Source organism: Hylobates moloch, unplaced genomic scaffold (assembly GCF_009828535.3).
Source record: "Hylobates moloch isolate HMO894 unplaced genomic scaffold, HMol_V3 SCAFFOLD_11, whole genome shotgun sequence".
In the NCBI taxonomy this organism is placed as follows: domain Eukaryota; kingdom Metazoa; phylum Chordata; class Mammalia; order Primates; family Hylobatidae; genus Hylobates; species Hylobates moloch.
Window position 1 is genome coordinate 80,812,190 of NW_026652286.1, and position 25,838 is coordinate 80,838,027.

Genomic DNA, 25,838 nt, shown 5'->3' on the forward strand with positions numbered 1-25,838 from the left:
AATAAGAATTGATTTTTTGTTAGTGTGAAATAATGCTGTGATTTTTTTTTAACGAATAGTTTTGAAATTAAGACTTGTTTGAAAATTAGGGTTTTTTTTTTTTTCTTTCAGCATACCACTTCATAACTGTTCAATTTGTGCAGTTTGTTCCCCCTATTATACCCAGTTGAGTTTGTTTGTTTTCTCACAGACAAGAAAAGAGCTCGTCAGGTCTAAATCATATCTTAGCAGCTCTTACTATCTTCCTCAAGACTTTGGCTGTCAACTTTCGAATTCGAGTGTGTGAATTAGGAGACGAAATTCTTCCCACTTTGCTTTATATTTGGACTCAACATAGACTTAATGATTCTTTAAAAGAAGTCATTATTGAATTATTTCAACTGCAGATTTATATCCATCATCCAAAAGGAGCCAAAACCCAAGAAAAAGGTATAAAGGAAATGTTTACTGTTTTGAATTTGCTTCTTCATTCAAACATAGAGGTTTAAGTATAAAATTAGTGTTCTTTAGGAGGATATGACTTTCCTCTGGATTGCTCTGGTTGATAATGTTAGTTAGCCATGAGAATGTTTTTCATAGAGTTTTTGGAATTTGAAGCAGTGGTAGCAGATTCTGTTATGCCTTTCTATTTGTTCAATACAATGTTAGGTATTATGGGAAATACAAACAAATCTGAGACATTGTTCCCTTTAGGAGCTAATTATCCATCAATACTTAGGTACTAAGGGGTCTGACACAGACTGTAGGGCAAAATAATTTAAAGAAAGCAGGATCTTGTTTATCCACCTATTACTTTTATTAGAAGATAAAATACATAAATTAGACTAAAACCAGTCAGATTATTCAGCTCCTGAGGAGCTGAATACATATTACTTTAATAGGAACGTGAGGCGGAAACAGGGAAGTTGCTGCCTTAAGCCTCATAGTTACTCTAGGGCCCTGTTTGCCCTAAAGTATCAATTGTTAAGGAGAATCACTTATTCTCCTTAATTCCTTCATATATGTCCTATACCAAGAGAGTATTGCCCAGAAGGTATAGTGCTTTTCTGTAGTTAGGAACTTTATTGGCTGGAACTGGAGTTTCCTCATGCTTTGTCTATGATTGCCTTTGGGCTTATACTAGCCTTTGGACCAACTCATCATGGCTAGTATAGTGACTTTCTTAAAACAGCATACCACATTGAGTAATAGCAGCTATAATGGAGGAAATGTCTTGTAGCCACTTTTTTTTTTTTTTTTGAGGCAGAGCCTCACTCTGTCGCCCAGGCTGAAGTGCAGTGACACAATGTTAGCTCACTGCAACCTCTGCCTCCTGGGTTCAAGCAATTCTCCTGCCTCAGCCTTCTGATTAGCTGGGATTACAGGTGCCCGCCACCATGCCCAGCTAATTTTTGTATTTTAATAGAGATGGGGTCCCACCATGTTGGCCAAGCTGGTCTTGAGCTCCTGACCTCAAACCATCCACCTGCCTCAGCTTCCCAAAGTGCTGGGATTATAGGCATGAGCCACTGCACCTGGCCGTGTAGCCACTTTTTATCAAAAGTAGCTGTGTATTTGTTTTATGGGCTCTTCTAATAAGTATATCTAGATAATATGTAGCCCATGAAACTACTATAAGTGAAAAAATGGTGACTTTTCATAGTTTTTCATCTTTTACTCACCTCTTCTCACCAGGATGAAGATCAGGCTTATTAGGAGGTGATATGATATGTTTAGGGATTTAGTTAACTGCATATTTAGGATGAATTTAAAATTGGCAGGATGATGAGGATGCCAGAAAAGCTAATGTAGTTTCAGACTACATTAATAGATTTTGTAGTACCTTGTTTGTGGGAAATAATAGACCTTTTGTTTCACATACTAGTCAGGCCACAGTTGGATTATCATGTTCACCAGATTTTGTACAGTCAGCATTTTAAGTTGACTGGAATGTGTCTTGGGAAAGATGACTGAAATGGTGAGAAGTCTGAATAATATGTCATTTTTACACTAGTTGAAGGAACTTGTAATGTTTTTCTCTTAGGCCAGAAAAAGGCATACGGAGAACCTGGTCCTCATATGAAAGAGGGAACTTATTAATTGTATTTGCCTCAGGTGGGAGAATAAATTGAAGAAAGGCAGATTTTAGGTCAGAATATGGAGGAAATTTATAAGAAGTACAGTTATCTAAATGTAAAATGGACAGTTAGGAAATAGAGTTTGTCAAGGATCTTGTCAGAAGAGGCATTAGTACGAATGGAAGGTTGGACCAGATGTCTTCTAACGCTGATGCAGCTTGACAGCTGAAGAATTTTGTGGGAGCTAGCAGTGTAAACAGAGTACATAAATAAATTACATTTTAATTTTTTGGATTACAGGTGCTTATGAATCAACAAAATGGAAAAGTATTTTATACAACTTATATGATCTGCTAGTGAATGAGATAAGTCATATAGGAAGTAGAGGAAAGTATTCTTCAGGATTTCGTAATATTGCCGTCAAAGAAAATTTGATTGAATTGATGGCAGATATTTGTCACCAGGTACAGTAAATAGGTCATGTCACATTTAGAAATTTCCTGTTAATTTTTTTTTAAAACTGGGCATTTTAGGCTTTTAAAACCTGTGTTCTCACAAAAAGCCTATACCATGACTCTGTACATGCAACTATTCCTTTCAAAATATCAGAAATATTTGGAAATACCCTTTTAACTTAAAAGTTAATGCTTTTGCAGATATTTGAAAACTAACAATGAACTTTTTCATTCTTAAATGATTGTCTCTAGGAAATAAGGTGACCCTAACCCTAATGTTTCGATTCTACTCAACTCTATTCTACAAAGTGCTGGGATTACAGGCATGAGCCACCAAGCCCAGTCTGTTTCTTTTTTTTGCATTAAGGTAGAGTTCACATAGCATAAAATTCACGATTTTGAGTTGTACATGTCAGTGGTTTTTAGTATTTTTACTATGTTGTACAACCATCATCACTAATTCCAGAAACTTTTTTTTTTTTTTTTTTGAGATGGGGTCTTGCTCTGTCACCCAGGCTGGAGTGCAGTGGCACAATCTCCACTCACTGCAACCTCTCCTTCCCAGGTTCAAGTGATTCTCCTGCGTCAGCCTCCCGAGTAGCTGGGACCACAGGTGCCTGCCACCACGCCCAGCTAATTTTTGTATTTTCAGTAGAGACTGGGTTTCACCATATTGGCCAGCCTGTTCTCAGACTCCTGACCTTGTGATCTGCCTGCCTCGGCCTCCCATAGTGCTGGGATTACAGGTGTGAGCCACCGTGCCCAGCTCAGAACTTTTTTATCATCCCAAAAGAAACCTCATCCCTTCTTAGCATTCAGTCCCAATTCCTTGCATCTCCTAGATCCTGGCAACCAGCCACTAATCAATCTTGGTTTTTGTGCATTTTCCTGTTTGGGACAGTTCCTTTAAATGGAATCATACAATATGTGAGTCTTTGTGTCTGGTTTCTTTCACTTAGTATAATGTTTTCAAAGTTCATGTTTTACCACGAATCAGTGCTTCATTCATTTTTATGGCTGAATAATATTCAGTTGTATGGATATACTCCATTTTACTTAACCATTCATCACCTGATGGCCTAATGTTTCTTAAATAAAACTCTGTTCCCCAGAGATTTGGTTAACATCCTGAGTAGTAATTTCACTCTGTCAAATATTTTCTTAATATTTCTTAAAATTTCTTAAATTTCTTTAATTTAAAAAATTGAATCCCTTTGAAAGTAAAGGTTTTTGCTTTACTTTTAGATTTCTTAGTGCTTTTAGTAAATGTTCCCAGGAAATAAAACTAATGCATTACTTGGTAATACCTGCTTTCTAAAGTGCCATTACTGTCATGCAAAATGTTTGTTTCTTACTGTGTTATCAGATTTCTATGTTTCTGTAATGTATTACTCTTGCTTCATGAGTTCCCTGTATCTTCATTTCAGAAAGAATTTTTTTCCCCCAATGAAATATTAGAAGACAATAGCAATGAAAACAGTGGATTTGGCCAGGCATGGTGGCTCACGCCTGTAATCCTGGCACTTTGGGAGGCTGAGGCGGGCGGATCACCTGAGGTTGGGAGTTCAAGACCAGTCTGACCAACATGGAGAAACTCTGTCTCTACTAAAAATACAAAGTTAGCTGGGAGTGGTGGTGCATGCCTGTAATCCCAGCTGCTCGGGAGGCTGAGGCAGGAGAATCACTTGAACCTGGGAGGCAGAGATTGTGGTGATACGAGATCGTGCTGTTCCACTCCAGCCTGGGAAACAACAGCGAAACTCTAGCTCAAAAAAAAAAAAAAAAAGAAAAAAGTGGATTTATTTTTATTTTACAGGTTTTCAATGAAGATACCAGATCCTTGGAGATTTCTCAATCTTATACTACTACACAAAGAGAATCTAGTGATTACAGTGTACCTTGCAAAAGGAAGAAAATAGAACTAGGCTGGGAAGTAATAAAAGATCACCTTCAGAAGTCACAGAATGATTTTGATCTTGTGCCTTGGTAAAATGTTATCATTTTCTCATTCAGTGTCATTTTAATCTCTTGTATGTTATTTTTCAGAAAACTTTCAGTGGAATCCTTTCATCTCAACCAGAACTAAGTCATTTGCTACCCCCAAACCTATTACTAGCAAAGGGATATGTGATTGCCATGACAAATGAGATCAATCATTAATGGCTCATTTGCTGGGGCCAAGGGCAGGGCCACCTTTTTTAATCATATTGTCATAGCAAGTTAAGAAGGAGGACTGGCTCTCTGGTAGGCAATTAGAAGTGTGCACCTCATGGAATTCACTGAATTGTACACTTCAACAATAGATTTTAGCATATGTAGCACCTTCTAATAGAATTAGGAAGAAGTTAAAGATAATCTTAAATCACAGAATAATTTTGACCTTATGCCATGATAAAAAGTTATTTTCTCTTATTTTCTATCTTCTTTATTCCCATATAACATTCACATGTATTTAAGTAATCAAATAAATTATGGAATACTTTGGAATCCCAAAATATTAGATCTGGTAAGGATGTTTAGAATTTATCTAGTTCAGCCTGTTTGCTTTACTGAAAAGAAACTGAAACCCAGAGAGGTTAAGCAACTTCTGTAAGGACAGAGATTCATAGATGATAGTCAAACTCATGATCAGTGCTCTTTTGATTACCATGTTGATGGAATGTTTAAGTATAAGTGACTTCTGGGGGAAAAGCATATTGATTTAGATACCTATTGCTTAAGTTCATTTTTGTATAGTTAAGAGTAGCTATTTAAGATTCTTAATTTGTCCTTTTAGTCGAGAGTAATTTATTGAGCACCTGTTATGGGCTAAGCATTAGAGATACAGAGATGAATAACATAAGGTTCCTATTCTTAAGTATCACACGTACTAGAGAATAATACACAGCAAATGTTTATTGGATTAACTGAATTAATGTAAAGGAAAAACAGTTTTTTGGGTTTCTTTGTTTTCCTGTTTTAGAGGAATCGTTTTGGTGACTACAGAGCAAGGATGAACAAGATAACTCAGAAATAAAATATTGCTAAATATATATATTTTTTTTTCTGAGATGGAGGCTCGCTTTGTTGCCCAGGCTGGAGTGCAGTGGCACGATCTTGGCTCACTGCAACCTCCACCTCCCGGGTTCAAGCAGTTATCCTGCCTCAGCCTCCTGAGTAGCTGGGATTCCAGGCATGTGCCACCATGCCCAGCTAATTTTTGTATTTTTAGTAGAGACTGGGTTTCACCATGTTGGCCAGGCTGGTCTCGAACTCCTAACCTCGTGATACGCCTGCCTTGGCCTCCCAAAGTGCTGGGAAACCACTTGGCCCAAATATTGCTAATTTAATATCCTTTAAAATATTTGTTTAAGGGAAACTTAACAACTTACCCAGCTAGCCAAAACGTTGACAATTTTCCTGCCAGTTTAGGAAGTAGGACATAGTAACTATTAACAGCCAATTTATTTTTAGAGTACTATGGAAATGAAGATGGTGATTCTCTAATTAGGATATGGTAAGAGTACCATGTCTATATATTTCCTTTTAGTTTGTTAATGTGATTGAATAGTTTTCAAATTATCCTTTTTTTTTTTTTTTTTAGGCTACAGATTGCAACCCAATTAATATCAAAGTATCCTGCAAGTTTACCTAACTGTGAGCTGTCTCCATTACTGATGATACTATCTCAGCTTCTACCCCAACAGCGACACGGGGAACGTACACCATATGTGTTACGATGCCTTACGGAAGTTGCATTGTGTCAAGACAAGAGGTCAAACCTAGAAAGCTCACAAAAGTCAGATTTATTAAAACTCTGGAATAAAATTTGGTGTATTACCTTTCGTGGTATAAGTTCTGAGCAAATACAAGCTGAAAACTTTGGCTTACTTGGAGCCATAATTCAGGGTAGTTTAGTTGAGGTTGACAGAGAATTCTGGAAGTTATTTACTGGATCAGCCTGCAGACCTTCATGGTAAGTTCAGCATGCATTCTGTCTGACTTTACAGATAAACACACACACACACACACACACACACACACACTCACATTTCCCTGATCATTTTCATAGTTTGTTACTTCAGTTAAAGATGTCAAATTCTATTTCAGATGCTTTTCTTGTTTGGCCGAGAAGACTTAATAAATGCATAAGTGAATTTAGTTTCAAATGTTGACAAATTATTAAAGTCTAACGTTAAGGAATTTCTTTTTTAATTAAAAAATTTTTAATTGATCTATAATAGAGTTATATATTTTCAAGGTACATGTGATAATTTGACACACTCATATGACACACTCATATAGGGTGATGGGATATCAGCACCCTACATATCGTTTCTTCATGCTAGGAATGTTTGAATTATTCTCTTCTTGCTATTTTGAAATGTACAATAGATTAATGTTAACCGTAGCCACCCTACTGATGTATCAGACACCAGGTCTTATTCCTTCTAATTGTATACGTGTATCCAAAAGACTTTCTTTAAAGAATTATAAAGAGTTTAAATTTCTTTTATGTGCAATTTATCATTATTTATTCAATAGCCGTGTTTAAATTGTAGTACTATGCACTGTTAATAAACGAGCTATTTTTTAATCAAGAATCTTCCCAAATGTAATCAGACTTTTAACAATTTTTATGTTCATTTAGTCACCTTAATTAAATGTATGTGCCAGGCACTGTCCTGATAGATAAAGTCTTTGCCCCTCCAATAGCTTGCTTTTCACAATTGTCCTTTGTTTTGTTATAGTCCTGCAGTATGCTGTTTGACTTTGGCACTGACTACCAGTATAGTTCCAGGAACAGTAAAAATGGGAATAGAGCAAAATATGTGTGAAGTAAATAGAAGCTTTTCTTTAAAGGAATCAATAATGAAATGGCTCTTATTCTATCAGCTAGAGGGTGACTTAGAAAATAGTACAGAAGTGCCTCCAATTCTTCACAGGTAATTTAAGTTCGTTAGCATGCTGCTGGTTTTTTTGTTTGTTTTATCAGGCTCTCTCCACTTATTTGATGCCAGATGGCTTTATTTTATAATAATAATGCAGAATTTCCCAGCTCTAACCTTAATTATTAAATATTATGTTTGCTTTTACAGTTACCTGTGTCTTTATGCCTGATTGCTTCTGAAATAAAGGGTTGTCTCACTGTGAGAATATGGGGGATGTGCATGAAGAGTGCACATATAATTCTTTGAGCATTTATGTGTTCCTTTCTGATTTTTTAAATAAATAAGTCCATATATCTGAGTCATGTAGATCCTGGCTCCTTTCTCATAACGGGAGTGTCTTTTGGGTAAAATACGTTTTATGAATGAGGTGAGGAAACGAGGAAGACAAAACAGGATGTAAGCACTAGGATAAAGGAATGGAGTCACTCGTCCACTTAACCTTTCCACAGATTGGTAATTGGAACCAAATGATTGGAGAGCAGACCTCCGAATGGATCCAATTAAAGTATTTTTGCTTTAATTTTGCAACCTTTTATTTATTTCAGAAATAATGTTAATCAGACATCCTGTTTCTAAACAGTATTGGAAATGATAGTAACAATGGTTGTCCTCCTTAAATTGTCCTTTTAGATATTAAGAAATTCAGCATAGATGAAAGCAATTTTAATCTAGGATCCAAATTTTAGAAGTCAAGATTTATAGCTAAACATGGATGTTAAAGTTTAAAGTATTCTTTACATGGCTTTTGGTCTTCTAAGTGAAGCTTTTTGTTTTTCTTTATAGTAATTTTCCTCATCTTGTACTGGAGAAAATTCTTGTGAGTCTCACTATGAAAAACTGTAAAGCTGCAATGAATTTTTTCCAAAGTGTGCCAGAATGGTATGTTATCTAATAATGCTCTTTGTCATTTTAAGCTATAGCTTTAATTACAAAGATGATAATTTTAGCTGGGTAGTAGCTGCATCTTAATAATTGTAAACTAAATTGGTCCAGAAAAATTGCAACTGTTAGCCAGGGAAGAGGTTGTTTTAATTCAGTGATTGTAATCTATGTTATATAACATTAGACCAAGCTTACTATTTTTTAATGCTGTATAGTATAATATGTGACAAGTGCCAATGAGAAAAATTGAATGGTTATGCTGGGAAATTAAGAATATAAAATTTATATGAAATAAGTTCTTAAAGATGTTACCCATTTCTGTACATCAACTATGATTTGACTATTTGTTAGCTTTAAAAACTAATGATAATTGAAAACAAAAATAAATCTAAACCTGATTTTAGTTGATTGACTGAAGAGACTTAGATTGTATTGCTGTGACTGAAAATGACTCACTGGCACAAACATTCCTTATCTTCCTCAAGAGGGCAAAAGATGAAAAAGATTCCTACTTATTGGAGAAATTGATAGTGAAAAACAAATAAATACCAACAACAATAATGAAACTTTGGTTGCAAGATCATTACTTTTCTAACCCAAAGGATGCATAACTGCTTACCCATACCAGATGTTACAGGTTTTTAAACCTATGCTCTTTACTTCCTCTGCTTGGTGAAAAAAGGGGTATGTTTGCAGACAATGTTATGCTTAACATTTGTATCTGGTGTTTTTAAAAATACTTTCTGAATTTGCCTTTGAAATTGTAACTTGTATTTTTTTCTCTATCTGTTAGTAAAATTTGCTACTGAATAATGAAATTTGATACAAGTAGGTATCAAAGTCCAAAGAAGAGAAGCATTTAAAAGAATAATCTATTAATTATATAAGTAGTCTTTGAATGATGTAGATACTAGGTTAATGTTTTCCTTTGTAATATATTGCTAATACATATAAAGGCAAAGCATTAGGTACTTGGTTTATAAATTAAAGATCTTACTTTCTTGAAGTGAACACCACCAAAAAGATAAAGAAGAACTTTCATTCTCAGAGGTAGAAGAACTATTTCTTCAGACAACTTTTGACAAGATGGACTTTTTAACCATTGTGAGAGAATGTGGTATAGAAAAGCACCAGTCCAGTATTGGCTTCTCTGTCCACCAGAATCTCAAGGAATCACTGGATCGCTGTCTTCTGGAATTATCAGAACAGCTTCTAAATAATCACTCATCTGAGGTGAGATTTTTTTAAAAAAGAACTAAGCTTATATATGATTAAACTTTGGTAAACTGTTAGGAAGGAGAAATAGGGGCAGGAAAAACACCAAGGATGGTGGGAGGCTTGATTTTAAAAGCAAAGTGGCAGTAAAGGGCTACAAATTGGACAACTTAGCATAATTAAAGGAAAACTCAATAATAATTTGAGTACTTCCTTTGTAGTGGAAATTATGGTAGACATAAAATAATTCCTTGTGTAGGTTAGTGAGGGATAGTAAGAGTTTGAGCATATATGATGAAAAAAACCTCTAAATACAAAGGAGGGAAATGTTATAGTAATAGAAAAGAACACGATTTAAACAAATCTAATAGATTTTGGTGGCATTTGAAGAGAGACGAGTGATTAGTAAAGACAATAAATGGACTAGCAATTATTTTAGTCGTCATCCAGGAATTTCCTTTAGCCTCATAAAATCACGAGTTCTCTTTATGTATACTGTTCTCTTGCCAAAACTTCCATTTTTTTAAAATGTGAAATGTCTTTCTACCTATTTCTGTGTATTCAGATCATCCACATGTCAAAATCCTTGCTAACGCCTTTTTTAGAATCTCAGAAAGTAAGATTCTAAGAATTTTTCTTTTTGAGACGGAGCCTCGCTCTGTTGCCCAGGCTGGAGTACAGTGACGTGATCTTGGCTCACTGCAACCTCTATCTTCCAGCTCAAGCAATTCTCTTGCCGCAGTCTTCCGAGTAGCTGGGACAGGCGTGTGCTACCACGCCCAGGTAATTTTTGTATTTTTAGTAGAGATGGGGTTTTGCTATGTTGGCCAGGCTGGTCTTAAACTCCTGACCTCAGGTGATGGACCCACCTCAGCATCCCAAAGTGCTAGGATTACAGGCGTGAGCCACTGTGCCTGGCCTAATAATTTTTCATCTTTTAATTTAATAGTACTTAATGTTTCACATTTTCAATGGCAGTTAGCATCTTCTTTATACCATGGATATTTACATATGGTTTGTATACAAATATCTCTTGAACTATAACTCTTAAACATAAGCTCTTAAAAGGGCATACATATTTTTATTAATCTTTGTATCCTCCACAGTGCCTTATTACATGGTAAATGATTAAATAAAATAAAGCCATCAGTCCATTCAAAGGAGTGAATTCAGTAGCCAGGGAAAATGACTTGAGGACATGAGAGGGGACACTGTGCCTCTTTATGATCTTTTACTGACATTCTTCTGCACCACAATTGTAACCACTTTCATTACAAAGTAATTTAGTTTTGTATATTTTCTCCTAAAATGCCATTTCCTACCCTGTAGGAACAAAAAAAATCTGAACATCTTCTGTGTAACTTAGCAGATTCTTAGTAATTCTATAAAATTGTCTAAACTTTTTTTTTTTTGAGATGGAGTCTTGCTCTGTTGCCCAGGCTGGAGTGCAGTGGCGTGATCTTGGCTCATTGCAACCTTCGCCTCCTGGGTTCAAGCAATTTTCCTGCCTCAGCCTCCTGAGTAGCTGGGATTATAGGTGCCTGCCATCATGCCCAGCTAATTTTTGTATTTTTAGTAGAGACAAGGTTTCACCACGTTAGCCAGGTTGGTCTCGAACTCCTGACCTCAGGTGATCCGCCCGCCTTGGCCTCCCAAAGTGTTGGGGTTATAGGCATGAGCCATCATGCCGAGCCAGCTGTCTAAACTTTTACCTACTAGAAAAAATGTTTTATGCTATTCTGTGGAGTCTAAAAAGCTGAATAAGTCAAGGTTCCTGTTCTTCAGAAGCTTAAAATGTCATTTTAATGTCTCTTTATATGACTCTAATTTCTGCTTGTGTTCTAAGACTTATAGTCATTTATTTGCCTATGAAGCTTTTTTTCTTTTCTTTCATCCCTACCTCAGATATTTAAGGGCCTATGTGTACAGTACATGCTCCACCCTATAATGATATATCCTGCTTGGCCATCAGGAGATACTTAGGCTATTTTTCTTGAGAATCCTGGTTATAATTCTACAGTGATCTCCTAGTTGTTTTTAAAGCTATCCAGGATATGCCACCTTTAACTCAGTTAACTGAACTTTTGTTTTTTAATATGTATGTAGAATTTGTTCTTACAAAAGATAGAGCATACTAAATTATTTATGAAATATATATATTTTTATTTGTGGTTTACTTTAAGATCACAGATTCAGAAACTCTTGTCCGGTGTTCACGTCTTTTGGTGGGTGTCCTTGGCTGCTACTGTTATATGGGTGTAATAGCTGAAGAGGAAGCATATAAGTCAGAATTATTCCAGAAAGCCAAGGTAGGAGAATTTACACTAATAAAGTTTCAGATAAATTTGAATGAAATGTATTCCTGAGAAAATTATTACATTTGTTTTGAAGACATTAAATTTTATGCAGGTTAACCTTTTCTTTTATTTATGTAATAGAATAAATTATACTATGTATTTTTTAAATTGTTTTAATTTTTTAATTTTTAATTATTATTATACTTTAAGTTCTGGGGTACATGATGCAGAACATGCAGGTTTGTTACATAGATATACAGTGCCATGGTGGTTTGCTGCACCCATCAACCCATCATCTGCATTAGGTACTTCTCCTAATGCTATCCCTCCCCTAGCCCCTCACCCCCTGACCTGGTGTGTAATGTTCCCCTCCCTGTGTCTGTGTGTTCTCATTGTTCAGCTCCCACTTATGAGTGAGAACATGCGGTGTTTGTTTTTCTGTTCTTGTGTTAGTTTGCTGAGAATGATGGTTTCCAGCTTCATCCATGTCCCTGCAAAGGACATGAACTCATCCTTTTTTATGGCTGCATAGTATACCATGGTGTATATGTGCCACATTATCTTTATCCAGTCTATCATTGATGGGCATTTGGGTTGCTTCGAAGTTTTTGCTATTGTGAACAGTGCTGCAACAAACATATGTGTGCATGTGTCTTTATAGTAAAATGATTTATAATCCTTTGGGTATATACCCAGTAATGGGATTGCTGGGTCAAATGGTATTTCTAGTTCTAGATCCTTGAGGAATTGCCACACTGTCTTCCACAATGGTTGAACTAATTTACACTCCCACCAACAGTGTAAAAGCATTCCCGTTTCTCCACATTCTGTCCAGTATCTGTTGTTTCCTGACTTTTTAATGATAGGCTGTAAGCATGAAACTCTTTCTTATCTCTTGGTAGTACTCTGTCACTGGTATGATTTGCAAGAACAGAGTATGAGATTTGCCATTTTAAAAAATTGTTAATGAGTTTTGCTTATACTGTATGACTACGTGGAAATTCTAAAAACATTTCATTTTTTCTCTTAAGTGCACTTTATTTTATTTTTTATTTTATAGTATGTGCAAGATCAAAGTACACTGTAAAAAGCAATACTAAACTATAATTTTAACTGGAATTTGCATTTTTCCTTCTATTCGTAATAGTCTCTAATGCAATGTGCAGGAGAAAGTATCACTGTGTTTAAAAATAAGACAAATGAGGAATTCAGAATTGGTTCCTTGAGAAATATGATGCATCTATGTACACATTGCTTGAGCAACTGTACCAAGGTAAGATTTTCTTCTTCTTCTTTTGTTTTTTGAGATAGGATATTTCTCTGTCACCCAGGCTGGAGTGCAGTGGGATTGTTACAACTCACTGTAGCCTTGACCTCCTGGTTTCCAGCAATTCTCCTGCCTCAGCCTCCCGAGTAATTCGGACTACAGGCATGTACCACCTAGCTAAAATTTTCTTTTTACTTGAAAGTGTAGCCTATGCAGGGAATTGATTACTGGTTGATATTACTGTTTTGGTGTCCACTCATAAATTTATTTTTTACTTTCATTTTTATTCTTTTTTTTTTGAGGCAGTCTCTTGCTCTTTCACCCAGAGTGAGTGATGACATCACTGCGATCCAGCAGCCTTGACCTCCTGGGCTCACAGCAGCCTCGACCTCCTGGGCTCAAGTGATTCTCCCACCTTAGCCTCCTTAGTAGCTGGGACTACAAGTGTACACCACCATGCCTGGCTGATTTTTGTATTTTTGTGTTTTTTTGTATTGATAGGGTTTTACACGTTGCCCAGGCTAGTCTCAAACCCTAGGCTCAAGTGATCCTTACACCACATCCTTACATCTCAAAGTGCTGTGATTACAGGTGTGAGCTACCATATCTGGTCACATTCATAAGTTATACAAATTGATTTAAAATTCAGTTGAATGGTACATAAAGGTAATATCCAGACAAATAAGCAATAGGAATCTGAGTTTCTCTTGAAACTAATTTTATAAGTTCAGGAAATTTTCTGAGATTGCCTTACGACTTTTGTATACAACCATATAGATGACTCTTTTATTCCTAGGACATTTTCATTCATTTAATAAAAATTTTTTGACCCAAACTATGTGGTATGCGTAGCAGGGCTAGTGAGCAACACAACAATAATTCCAGCACATACTTTACTTTTTTTTGCTCAGATCACCTTACATAACATTTGGTAGAAAGAGTGCTACTGCATGTAATCTTTGTTTTTATCTGCAGCGCCTGTGGGATAGCCAAGCCAGACCCCAGAGTATTGATAATAATTGGAAGTATATTTCAGACCTAGTATTAGGTACATGGCCATATAGCAATATTATCAACATATTTCTTGGTTTTGTAATGTGTTTTTCCTCCCTTTTGGTATAAGTTAGGAAGGAGAAAAGTAGAATAAACTCTAACCTATAATTATAGCTTACTTATGTTTAGGGTCAATAGCTGTTACTTTATTGTTGTTAAAGCACAATGAAAGATGTATAGTATAGTTATTATTACTCTAAGAAAAGATGTGTTTTTGAAGCAGCATATATCTTGGCCCTAATAGTAAACTATCTACATTTCATTCAAGATAGAGAAAACACTGTCTGCCAAGAATAATTGTTTTTATTTCTTTGTTGCTTGGTTCTTTGTCTTAATTGCAGAAGAGTCCAAATAAGATTGCATCTGGCTTTTTCCTGCGATTGTTAACATCAAAGCTAATGAATGACATTGCAGATATTTGTAAAAGTTTAGTAAGTATGCTTCCTGTTTTGCTGTCATATTTTGATTCTAATAGGCATAATTTTTTTGTTGAAATATCTTTGTAAATAAGGATGCATCTCACAACATATAGCTCTTACATTTTTACAAATGTAGAAATTAAGGCCGGGCGCGGTGGCTCACACCTGTAATCCCAGCACTTTGGGAGGCTGAGGTGGGTGGATCACAAGGTCAGGAGATTAAGACCATCTTGGCTAACACGGTGAAATCCCGTCTCTACTAAAAATACTAAAAATTAGCCAGGCGTGGTGACGTGCGCCTGTAGTCCCAGCTACTCGGGAGGCTGAGGCAGGAGAATTGCTTGAACCTGGGTGGTGGAGGTTGCAGTGAGCCAAGATCATGCCACTGCACTCCAGCCTAGGCAACAGAGCGAGACTCCATCTCAAAAATAAAAAAATTTAAAAAATAAAATGTGGAAATTAAATAATTTGTCTTGTGGGGAAATATACCTGATTGCTTCTTAATATCAATACCTAGCATAGTAGTGCCTGCCTTTAGTTTCTCAATAAATAATTGAGAACTTAAAAATTGGGAACGAATCATCCAGGCTCACAGCTATTTCTATGCAACATTGTACCAAAATTTAAAATAATTCTTTGTTCTTTAAAAGTGACCAAAAATCTTGCCAGGCAAGCAACATATTCTTATTGTAGTATTTATTTTTCTTCCATACAAATGGGCTATGCCACATACATTCTTTTTTCTGGAACACTGCCGGGCATACAAAGTAGATATTGAAATATCTATTGAGTGAAAACATATTCTGTAACTTATTTCCATTTTATGACACATCTTAATCATTTTCCATGTCACTGTACTTATTTTATAAGCTATCTGCTGTTATAGTTTGTTTATTTAGCAGTGCATGGTATTCTATTGTGTGGTAATAGTGAATAGTATATATGTATATGAAAGCTTATCTGCTCCTTTTTTTTTTTTTTTTTGAGACGAAGTCTTGTTCTGTTGCCTGGGCTGGAGTTCAGTGGCATAATCTCGGCTCACTGCAGCCCCCACCTCCCAGGTTCAAGAGATTCTCCTGCCTCAGCCTCTCAAGAAGCTGGGATTACAGATGTGTGCCACCACAACTGGCTAATTTTTATATTTTTAGTAGAGACCAGGTTTCACCATGTTGGCCGGGCTGGTCTAGAATTCCTGACCTCAAATGATCTGCCCACCTTGGCCTCCCAAAGTGCTTGGATTACAGGGGTGAGCCACCACACTGAGCCAAAAAGACCATCTGCTCTTAATTAACATTTTAAGTGGTTTCTAGTTTTTTGGGTTACAAAGACTTCTGTGGTACAGATTATTGTACTTTTATTTTGTCTGTTTGTATTTGTGTATATGATGGATGTAGGATAATTTCTAGTAGTAGACTTGCTTGTTCAAAAGGAGTGCGAATTTTACTTTTTGATGGATATTGTCATTGTCCTCCAAAATAGTCATACCAATTTAGACATTTTCCTACACCCTCTTTGGGTAATACTTTGGGTGTTACAAAACTTCTTAATATAAGAAATAATTTTTAAAGTTTGCATATTATTTTGTTATGTAGACATATTACAGGTTATATATCCATTTTACTCTTGTTGGACATTTAGTAGAAAAAGTACTGTAGTGTTCATACTTACACATGAACCTTGAATTGTTTGATTAGGTAAATTTTTTTTTTTTTTTTTGAGACAGAGTCTCACTTCGTCAAACCCAGGCTGGAGTGCAGTGGCATGATCTCAGCTCACTGCAACCTCTGCCTCCTGAGTTCAAGTGATTCTCCTGCCTCAGCTTCCTGAGTAGCTGGGATTACAGGTGCCCACCACCATACCCAGCTAATTTTTGTATTTTAAATAGAGACAAGGTTTCACCATGTTGGCCAGGCTGGTTTTGAACTCCCGACCTCAGGTGATCCACCTGCCTCAGCCTCCCAAATTGCTGGGATTACAGATATAAGCCACTGTGCCCAGCCTGATTAGGTAAATTTTGACTACGACATGCTCCTGCAAGAAGCCATCTTGAACATCTTTGTTTCTCTTCCTTGAAGGCATCCTCAATCAAAAAGCCATCTGACCGTGGAGAAGTAGAATCAATGGAAAATGATACTAATGGAAATCTAATGGAGGTGGAGGATCAGTCATCCATGAATCTATTTAATGATTACCCTGATAGTAGTGTTAGTGATGCAAATGAACCTGGAGAGAGCCAAAGTACCATAGGTAAATACATATTTACTACTTGGAATTTCTTTTACCTCCTTATATTGATTTGGCAGTATAACAGGCCTCATTGATATCAATTTTGTGCTTATTTCATTTTCTCTTAGTATAGCCTTTTAGAATTGTTCCTTTCCTATATACTTTATATTTTTCTGATTTTTACTTGAATTTATTAGTTTCATATTTTATTCTTCATAGAAGGAACTTAAGATAACTATTAAAGAAATAAACCAGGCCAGGTGTGGTGGCTCACACTTGTAATCTCAGCACTTTGGGAGGCGGGCGGATCACGAGGTCAGGAGATCAAGACCGTCCTGGCTAACATGGTGAAACCCCGTCTCTACTAAAAACACAAAAATTAGCCGGGCGTGGTGGCGGGCGCCTATAGTCCCAGCTACTCGGGAGGCTGAGGCAGGAGAATGGCATGAACCTGGGAAGCTGGAGGTTGCAGTGAGCCGAGATCACGCCACTGCATTCCAGCCTGGGCGACAGAGTGAGACTCTGTCTCAAAAGAAGAAATAAAATCATACAATTGGTTATTTCGGCAATAGAAAGCAGGAAATGAAAACACACCTGTAATGCCATTGCTTTTAACCTTTTTCTGTTATTTCTCTGTAGAAACTTTCAAAATTGTAGTCAACATCAACATTCACATGTTATGAATGCCTGTTTAATTATAAGTATTTTTCCAGGTAGTTGCTTTTCTTTTCTTTTCTTTTTTTTTTTGAGACGGAGAGTCTGGCTCTGTTGCCCAGGCTGGAGTGCAGTGGCGCAATCTCGGCTCACCGCAAGCTTCACCTCCCGGGTTCACGCCATTTTCCTGCCTCAGCCTCCCGAGTAGCTGGGACTACAGGCGCCTGCCACCACGCCCAGCTAATTTTTTGTATTTTTTAGTAGAGACGGGGTTTCACCGTGTTAGCCAGGATGGTCTCAATCTCCTGACCTCATGATCCGCCCGCCTCAGCCTCTCAAAGTGCTGGGATTACAGGTGTGAGCCACCGCGCCCAGCCTGCTTTTCTTGATAGTCATACTTTTTAATGGCTTCACCATTTTTCAGTCATAAATACCATAATTTACTTGACATTTTTTATTGTCAGAAATTTAGATTCTTTTCTATTTTCCTACAATAAACATTATTGCAATGATCATTTGTCTGAGGGTTTTTTTTTTCCCCATATTTTGAATTATTTCTTGACAACAGAATCCTGGATAATTTTTCAAAAAGACTTTTGAAGCTTTCAGTGTATAATTAATTTCACTATAATTTTGCTTTTCATAACTTTTTTTTGTGAAGAGGAGGAAATTTGAGTTAATATGAATATATATGGCTGTTGTGCCCTTCTCAGTGTTAATGAGTGCTTTTTATTTTTAGGTGCCATTAATCCTTTAGCTGAAGAATATCTGTCAAAGCAAGATCTACTTTTCTTAGACATGCTCAAGTTCTTGTGTTTGTGTGTAACTACTGCTCAGACCAATACTGTGTCCTTTAGGGCAGCTGATATTCGGAGGAAATTGTTAATGTTAATTGATTCTAGCACGCTAGACCCTACCAAATCCCTCCATCTGCATATGGTGAGTTACGTTAAATGAAGAAGCTCTTGGATTTTATCTGATGTTGCTGACTAAATGTAATGAGTTGACATGTAAGAATCACATGGTGTCTTTGAAGAACTGAAATTGCTTTCTTGAGAAATGAACCTGAGACTAGTTGGAAAATAACACTTTTTCTTCTAATGTGCTGTGAGCAAATTTAAGTGGATGCTGAAATATTAAAACTTAGATGGGTTTTGGATAGATTTATTCTCTTTAGGTTTAATTGTTATAAATTATTTTAATTAGGCTAAGAAACATAGACCCTGAATGTAAAAATATTACATAACATTGTGTTTGAAGTTGGAACCTTGCCTTTGACCTTAGTTTATATATTTTCAGTTTTTTGGATTTGATTTTGAAATGATAGTGAAGTTACAAGAATACTGCAGTTAACATTTTACCATATTTGCTTAGTCATTCCCTCTCTCCACACACACACTCATATGCAGACACACACATCGTTTTCTCTGAACCATTTTGAGATGAAGTTGCACACATGATGCTCCTTATACTTCAGTGTATATTTCCTAAAAACAAGGATACACTTCTGTGTATCCCTACAGTATAATCATCAAAATCAGGAAGTTAACATTTTGTCATTGCATTTAGGTGTATAGTCTGTTTAGTCTCCTTCAATCTGGAACAGTTCTTTTTTTATTTATCATGACCTTCATATATTTGAATAGTACAGGTCCATTGCTCTGAGTTTGTCTGATGTTTCCTTATGATTAGATTTATACTTTGATGAGAATGTTGCAAAAGTAATTCCTCTTCTGCCTTCACCCTGTCCATTTATCTGTCTGTTGATAGATATCTTCAAATCCAAGCCAACATCACACAGTTTATCTTTTTTTCTGTCCAAATTTATAAATTGCTTTACTAGCAGTTAAAAAAACACCCCAAAACCTGACTATCCACTCAACCTGAATACATTTACTTATTTGCTCAACAACCTTATATATAACTAATCTGACCATGTGGGTCATTTTCTTAGCCCTAGCCCCAGTGTATGTGGAGGTAGAGCCCCTGGCCTAGCAAGTAGCAAGTTGGGTCCTAGGTCATGTCCCCACTTCCAGCAAATTGTCAAACATGCCTGGTGAGTCCCTAATTAGAACCTCTGATCACAGTAAATTGTAGACTGAGTCATTGGTGGAATCCCTGGTCATGTTTCCCACCCTTGGTGAAAATGCACGTCAATCCCTTAGAGTGAGAAAACAAGTTTGGTTGTGCCCTGTTTGGGCCCCTGGTTTAGGTCCTGTCAGATACTCAAGTCTCTATCCCTGACCAAGAGGAAGTTACATGCTTTTCTTGAAGTATTGATGTTTCAAGTCACTTCAAAACATTCAGTAACCTCATGTACATGACTCTTAATGTCAAATAATGAAAAGGATCATTTAATTTCCTTTGTTAATATCTGAAAAGGATTAAGAAATATATTATTCTATATGTAAATAGGAAAAAAAATCCCTTATTATTTCAGTATAGCCAGAAAATTATTTGGTAGTTCTCGGAAACTGGCTGCCCAGATAATAACTACCATTATAACTGGTCATTGCAACAGCCCTTTCTGTCCATAGTACCATAAAGAGCCTTCCAAGATTGCCTTGTGGGAAGATAGGTCAGGGTTTTTGACTTCTTCCCTGCCCATGATTATTTCTGCTTTCCAAAATTCATTAATAGTTTTCAACCACTGGTCTATTATCCCCAAGCATTATTTGGGGAGAGTGGAGACTTACAGTTTCAGAATCTTGCTCAAGCTGTTAATTGCAACAGTGGTAATAATGATCATTTATTGAATTCCACAATAGAAGCTAGACTTTTACGTTTATTTTCTCTAATCCTCACAGTTATCTGGCCAGGTAAGTGATATATCTCCACTCTACAGATGAGGGTACGAAGGCTCTAGATGACATAAGGCAAGTTTTTTACCAAAAAAGTTAAGGCTGTGGTACTGGGATTTGAATTTTCTGTTTGACATCAAAGCCTTTTGTTTTTACTATATACCTGTTAAAAATTTACAGCTGTGTGTGTGTGTGTACGTGTGTGCATGTATGAATTTATGTTTATATACTTAAAAAAATTTTTTTTTTGAAATGGAATCTCGCTGTGTTGCCCGGGATGGAGTGCAGTGGCGCGATCTCGGCTCACTGCAACCTCCGCCTTCCAGGTTCAAGTGATTCTCCTGCCTCAGCCTCCTGAGTAGCTGGGATTATAGGCGCCTGCCACCACCCCTGGCTAATTTTTGTGTTTTTAGTAGAGATGGAGTTTCACCATATTGGCCAGGTTGTTCTCAAACTCCTGACCTTGTGATCTGCCTGCTTCAGCCTCCCAAAGTGCTGGGATTACAGGTGTGAGCCACTGCACCCGGCCTATGTTTATATACTTTTTAAAGTAAATGATTTGTGGATAAACCTGATTTTTTTCCCTCCTACCATTTTAGTATCTAATGCTTTTAAAGGAGCTTCCTGGAGAAGAGTACCCCTTGCCAGTGGAAGATGTTGTTGAACTTCTGAAACCACTATCGTAAGAAATTAAAACCTTATGTTCACTTTAAATTTATAAAATAACTGATGTGTTCTGTTAAGCTTATAAAGTTAAACTTTTTTTTTTTTTACCACAGCAATGTGTGTTCTTTGTATCGTCGTGACCAAGATGTTTGTAAAACTATTTTAAACCATGTCCTTCATATAGTGAAAAACCTAGGTCAAAGCAATATGGACTCTGAGAACACAAGGGATGCTCAAGGACAGTTTCTTACAGTGATTGGAGCATTTTGGTAGGTACAGTCTATTTTGTGGTCTTATTTTTCTTTCTTTTTTTTAACTTTATTTTATTATACTTTAAGTTTTAGGGTACATGTGCACAATGTGCAGGTTTGTTACGTATGTATACATGTGCCATGTTGGTGTACTGTACCCATTAACTTGTCATTTTGTGGTCTTATTTTTCTTTTGCTATCTGTAGATACGAATGCAAGTTTTGTATCCACATCAGTGATTTCTTCTGATCTTCCTACATAGCTAATACATCTTTTAAGAATAGCAGAATGTAATTTGTGTTTCCCTCAGTTGCTTGAAGAACTACATTGCTTTTTGTTTAAGGCTTGGCTTTCTAAACTGTTTAACTCATTTCTGTGCAAATTTTGAATCACTTAATAATTTGACATATATAGTGAATAAAGAAAGGACAACAAGCCAAAATCAGTTGAATTGTTCATGTTCCCAAAGTGAACAAATTGGCCTTGTCCTTATCTGGTTATTTTATGCATATTGTCACATTCCAAGATAACACCCTGATACTTACAGAGGAGCACATACATATAATTTAGAACCCTTGTACTATTTGATTGCTGCGTAATTCTAAATCAATAGAATGTTTTTTGTTTTTGTGTTTTTTTGAGATGGAGTCTCACTCCATCACCCAGGCTGCAGGCTGGAGTGCAGTGGTGCTATATCTGCTCACTGCAACCTCCGCCTAGTAGGTTCAAGCAATTCTCCTGCCTCAGCATCCCGAGCAGCTATGATTACAGGCTCCCGCCACAATGCCTGGCTAATTTTTTTGCATTTTTAGTAGAGATGGGGTTTCAACATGTTGGCCAGGCTGGTCCCAAACTCCTGACCTCCAGTGATCTGCCCACCTTGGCTTCCCAAAGTGTTGGGATTACAGGTGTGAGCCAGTGCACCCGGCCTAATTGTGGTTTTGAAATCTTCAATATACCAAACAAAACTTTAACAAAGAAATTCCTTTCTAAAGTAAGTTTACTATAATGTAGTTAGCCATTCTATGGTAGCCCCCAAAAAAGAGACATAATGGTATAAAACAAATAATATATGCTAAAATGAATTCTTGCACACTAATTTCTTTTACCTTGAATTTTTGGGAAGGTGAGTATGTTGGCATATTCCACATAATGACAAATAAGTTTAGCACAGAAAGACATATTGGAAGCAACTTATTATAACCTTAATATTCAGTGAGTTTTCTGAGTGCTTTTATCAGAATGATTATTTAACTTTGGAAAACTTACTTGATTTCAGGCATCTAACAAAGGAGAGGAAATATACATTCTCTGTAAGAATGGCCCTAGTAAATTGCCTTAAAACTTTGCTTGAGGTGAGTTTTTGCATTTTTTTAGTAAGATCTCCATTGAGAATCTTAAAGCAGTCTTTGTTTGTTAATGAGTAATTTTTCTCTATTTCATGTTTAACCTCAGTTCTTTTCCCATAGGCCGATCCTTATTCAAAATGGGCCATTCTTAATGTAATGGGAAAAGACTTTCCTGTAAACGAAGTATTTACACAATTTCTTGCTGATAATCATCACCAAGTTCGCATGTTGGCTGCAGAGTCAATCAATAGGTAATGGGTCAACTATTCATGAAGTATTTGGAATGCTGCAGACGGCAGTAGAATGTCTTACATAGTAACAGTTCACAGTTGCGATATTAAAAATAGCTAACACTTGTTGAGTATATACGGTGTGCCTGGCATTTATGTTTATTCTTAATTCTTACACTTCTATCACTTAGATTCTATTATTTCCTTCAATTTATAAATGAAAACTGTGACTTAGGTAAAGTAACTTGCTTATGCCACAGAGCTAACAAGTGGTTGACTTGAGTGAGGTGTGTCTACTATCATGTACAGGAGATATGGACTGTTTGGAAATTACTGTGATTTTATGTGAGTTTATAAAATGATAATTAGCACATTTTACATTGTGCTAATTACAATTATATTTACTTGAGTGAACATCCAGTGAAGCACTGGAAGGATTCTATCATGAGGATCTTTTATATTTGAGTACTGGAATAAACATGTATTAATTTCATTCTTTTTTTTTTTGAGACAGAGTTTCACTCATGTCTCCCAGGCTGGAGTGCAATGGCATGATCTCGGTTCACTGTAGCCTCCACCTCCTCGGTTCAAGCAATTCTCCTGCCTCATCCTCCTGAGTAGCTGGGATTACAGGCACCTGCCCCCACGCCCGGCTAATTTTTTTATTTTTCGTAGAGATGGGGTTTCGCCATGTTGGCCAGGCTGGTCTTGAACTCCTGACCTCAGGTGATCCACCCACCTTGTCCTCCCAAAGTGCTGAGATCATAGGCGTGAGCCTTTAATCATGTAGTTTTTGTCATTCATTCTGTTTATGTGATGGATTATGTTTATTGATTTGTGTATGTTGAATCAGCCTTGCATCCCAGGGATGAAGCTAACTTGATAGTGGTGGATAAGCATTTTGATGTGCTGGATACAGTTTGCCAGTATTTTATTGAAGATTTTCACATTGATGTTCATCACGGATAATGGCCTGAAATTTTATTTTTTTCTTGTGTCTCTGCCAGGTTTTGGTATCAGGATGATGCTGGCATCATAAAATGAGTTAGGGAAGAGTCCCTCTTTTTCTGTTGTTTGGAATAGTTTCCGAAGGAATGGTACCAGCTCCTCTTTGTAACTCTGGTAGAATTCAGCTGTGAATCCATCTGGTCCTGGGCTTTTTTTGGTTGGTAGGCTATTAATTACTGCCTCAATTTCAGAACTTGTTATTGGTCTATTCAGGGATTTGACTTCTTCCTGCTTTAGTCGGGAGGTTGTATGTGTCTAGGAATTTATCATTCTTCTAGATTTTCTAGTTTATTTGTGTAGAGGTATTTATAGTATTGTGTGATGGTAGTTTGTATTTCTGTAGGATCAGTGGTATTATCCTCTTTATCATTTTTTATTGTGTCTATTTGATTCTTCTCTCTTTTCTTCTTTATTAATCTTGCTAGCGGTCTGTTTTGTTAATCTTTTCAAAAAACCTGCTCTTGGATTAAGATTTTTTTAAAAGGCTTTTTTTGTGTGTGTGTCTCTATCTCCTTCACTTCAGCTCTGATCTTAGTTATTTCTTGTCTTCTGCTAGCTTTTAAATTTGTTTGCTCTTGCTTCTCTAGTTCTTTTAATTGTGATATTAGGGTGTCAATTTTAGATCTTTCCCACATTGTCCTGTGAGCATTTAGTGCTATAAATTTCCCTCTAAACACTGCTTTAGCTGTGTCCCAGAGATTCTGGTACATTGTGTCTTTGTTCTTATTGTTTTCAAAGAACTTACTTATTTCTGCCTTCATTTCATTATTTACCTAGTAGTCATTCAGGAGCAGGTTGTTCAGTTTCCATGTAGTTGTGTGGTTTTGAGTGAGTTTCTTAATCCTCACTTCTAATTTGATTGCGCTGTGATCTGAGAGACTGTTATGATTTCCATTCTTTTGCATTTGCTAAGAAGTGTTTTACTTTCAGTTATGTGGTCAGTTTTAGAATAAGTGTGATGTGGTGCTGAGAAGAATGTATATTACTCTGTTGATTTGGGGTGGAGAGTTCTGTAGATGTCTATTAGGTCCGCTTGGTCCAGAGCTCGGTTCAAGTCCTGAATATCCTTGTTAATTTTCTGTCTCATTGATCTGTCTAATATTGACAGTGGGGTGTTAAAGTCTCCCGCTATTATTGTGTGGGAGTCTAAGTCTCTTCGTAGGTCTCTAAGAACTTGCTTTATGCATCTGGGTGCTCCTGTATTGGGTGCATATATATTTAGGATAGTTAGCACTTCTTGTTGCATTGATCCCTATACCATCATGTAATACCCTTCTTTGTCTTTCTTGATCTTTGTTGGATGTTTATCAGAGACTAGGATTGCAACCGTTGCTTTTTTTCTTTCTATTTGCTTGGTAAATATTCCTCCATCCCTTTATTTTGAGCCTATGTGTGTTTTTGCATGTGAGATGAGTCCCCTGAATACAGCACACTGATGGGTCTTGACTCTTTATCCAATTTGCCAGTCTCTGTCTTTTAACTGGGACATTTTAGCCCATTTACATTTAAGGTTAATATTGTTATGTGTGAATTTGATCCTGTCATTATGATGCTAACTGGTTATTTTGCCCATTAGTTGATGCAGTTTCTTCATAGTGTCAATGGTCTTTACAATTTGGTATGTTTTTGCAGTGGCTGGTACCAGCTTTGCCTTTCCATATTTAGTGCTACCTTCAGGAGCTCTTGTAAGGCAGGCCTGGTGTTGACAAAATCTCTCAGCATTTGCTTGTCTATAAAGGATTTTATTTCTCCTTTGGTTATGAAGCTTAGTTTGGCTGGATATGAAATTCTGGGTTGAAAATGATTTTCTTTAAGAGTGTTGAATATTGGCCCCCACTCTCTTCTGGCTTGTAAGGTTTCTGCCGAGAGGTCCGCTGTTAGTCTGATGGGCTTCCGTTTGTGGGCAACTTGACCTTTCTCTCTGGCTGCCCTTAACATTTTTTCATTCATTTCAACCTTGGTGAATCTGATGATTATGTGTCTTGGGGTTGCTCTTCTTGAGGAGTATCTTTGTGGTGTTCTCTGTATTTCCTGAATTTGAATGTTGGCCTGTCTCGCTAGGTTGGGGAAGTTCTGA

General features: G+C 36.7%; 2 protein-coding genes across 8 annotated transcripts in view; one reads left to right on the forward strand and one right to left on the reverse strand.

Moving 5' to 3' along the window:
- The window catches only part of ATM (ATM serine/threonine kinase), a 140,691-nt gene that overhangs the window by 21,513 nt on the left and 93,340 nt on the right, over positions 1–25,838 (forward strand). For 6 of the 7 annotated variants that reach the window (XM_058424495.1, XM_058424499.1, XM_058424497.1 and 3 more), the window contains 16 exons: positions 191–429; positions 2,358–2,521; positions 4,329–4,498; positions 6,096–6,467; positions 7,243–7,437; positions 8,227–8,322; positions 9,333–9,558; positions 11,724–11,849; positions 12,985–13,110; positions 14,499–14,588; positions 16,652–16,823; positions 18,196–18,395; positions 20,857–20,939; positions 21,037–21,192; positions 22,454–22,529; positions 22,644–22,774. In XM_058424495.1, coding sequence (XP_058280478.1) covers positions 191–429; positions 2,358–2,521; positions 4,329–4,498; positions 6,096–6,467; positions 7,243–7,437; positions 8,227–8,322; positions 9,333–9,558; positions 11,724–11,849; positions 12,985–13,110; positions 14,499–14,588; positions 16,652–16,823; positions 18,196–18,395; positions 20,857–20,939; positions 21,037–21,192; positions 22,454–22,529; positions 22,644–22,774 — 2,622 coding nt within the window. The remainder of the gene's footprint in view (positions 1–190; positions 430–2,357; positions 2,522–4,328; positions 4,499–6,095; positions 6,468–7,242; positions 7,438–8,226; positions 8,323–9,332; positions 9,559–11,723; positions 11,850–12,984; positions 13,111–14,498; positions 14,589–16,651; positions 16,824–18,195; positions 18,396–20,856; positions 20,940–21,036; positions 21,193–22,453; positions 22,530–22,643; positions 22,775–25,838) is intronic. The other variant, XM_058424500.1, reaches the window with a different exon arrangement.
- The window catches only part of CUNH11orf65 (chromosome unknown C11orf65 homolog), a 212,173-nt gene continuing 198,079 nt past the window's right edge, over positions 11,745–25,838 (reverse strand). The window contains exon 9 of the mRNA XM_058424503.1: positions 11,745–11,805. Coding sequence (XP_058280486.1) covers positions 11,789–11,805 — 17 coding nt within the window. The 3' untranslated portion in view covers positions 11,745–11,788. The remainder of the gene's footprint in view (positions 11,806–25,838) is intronic.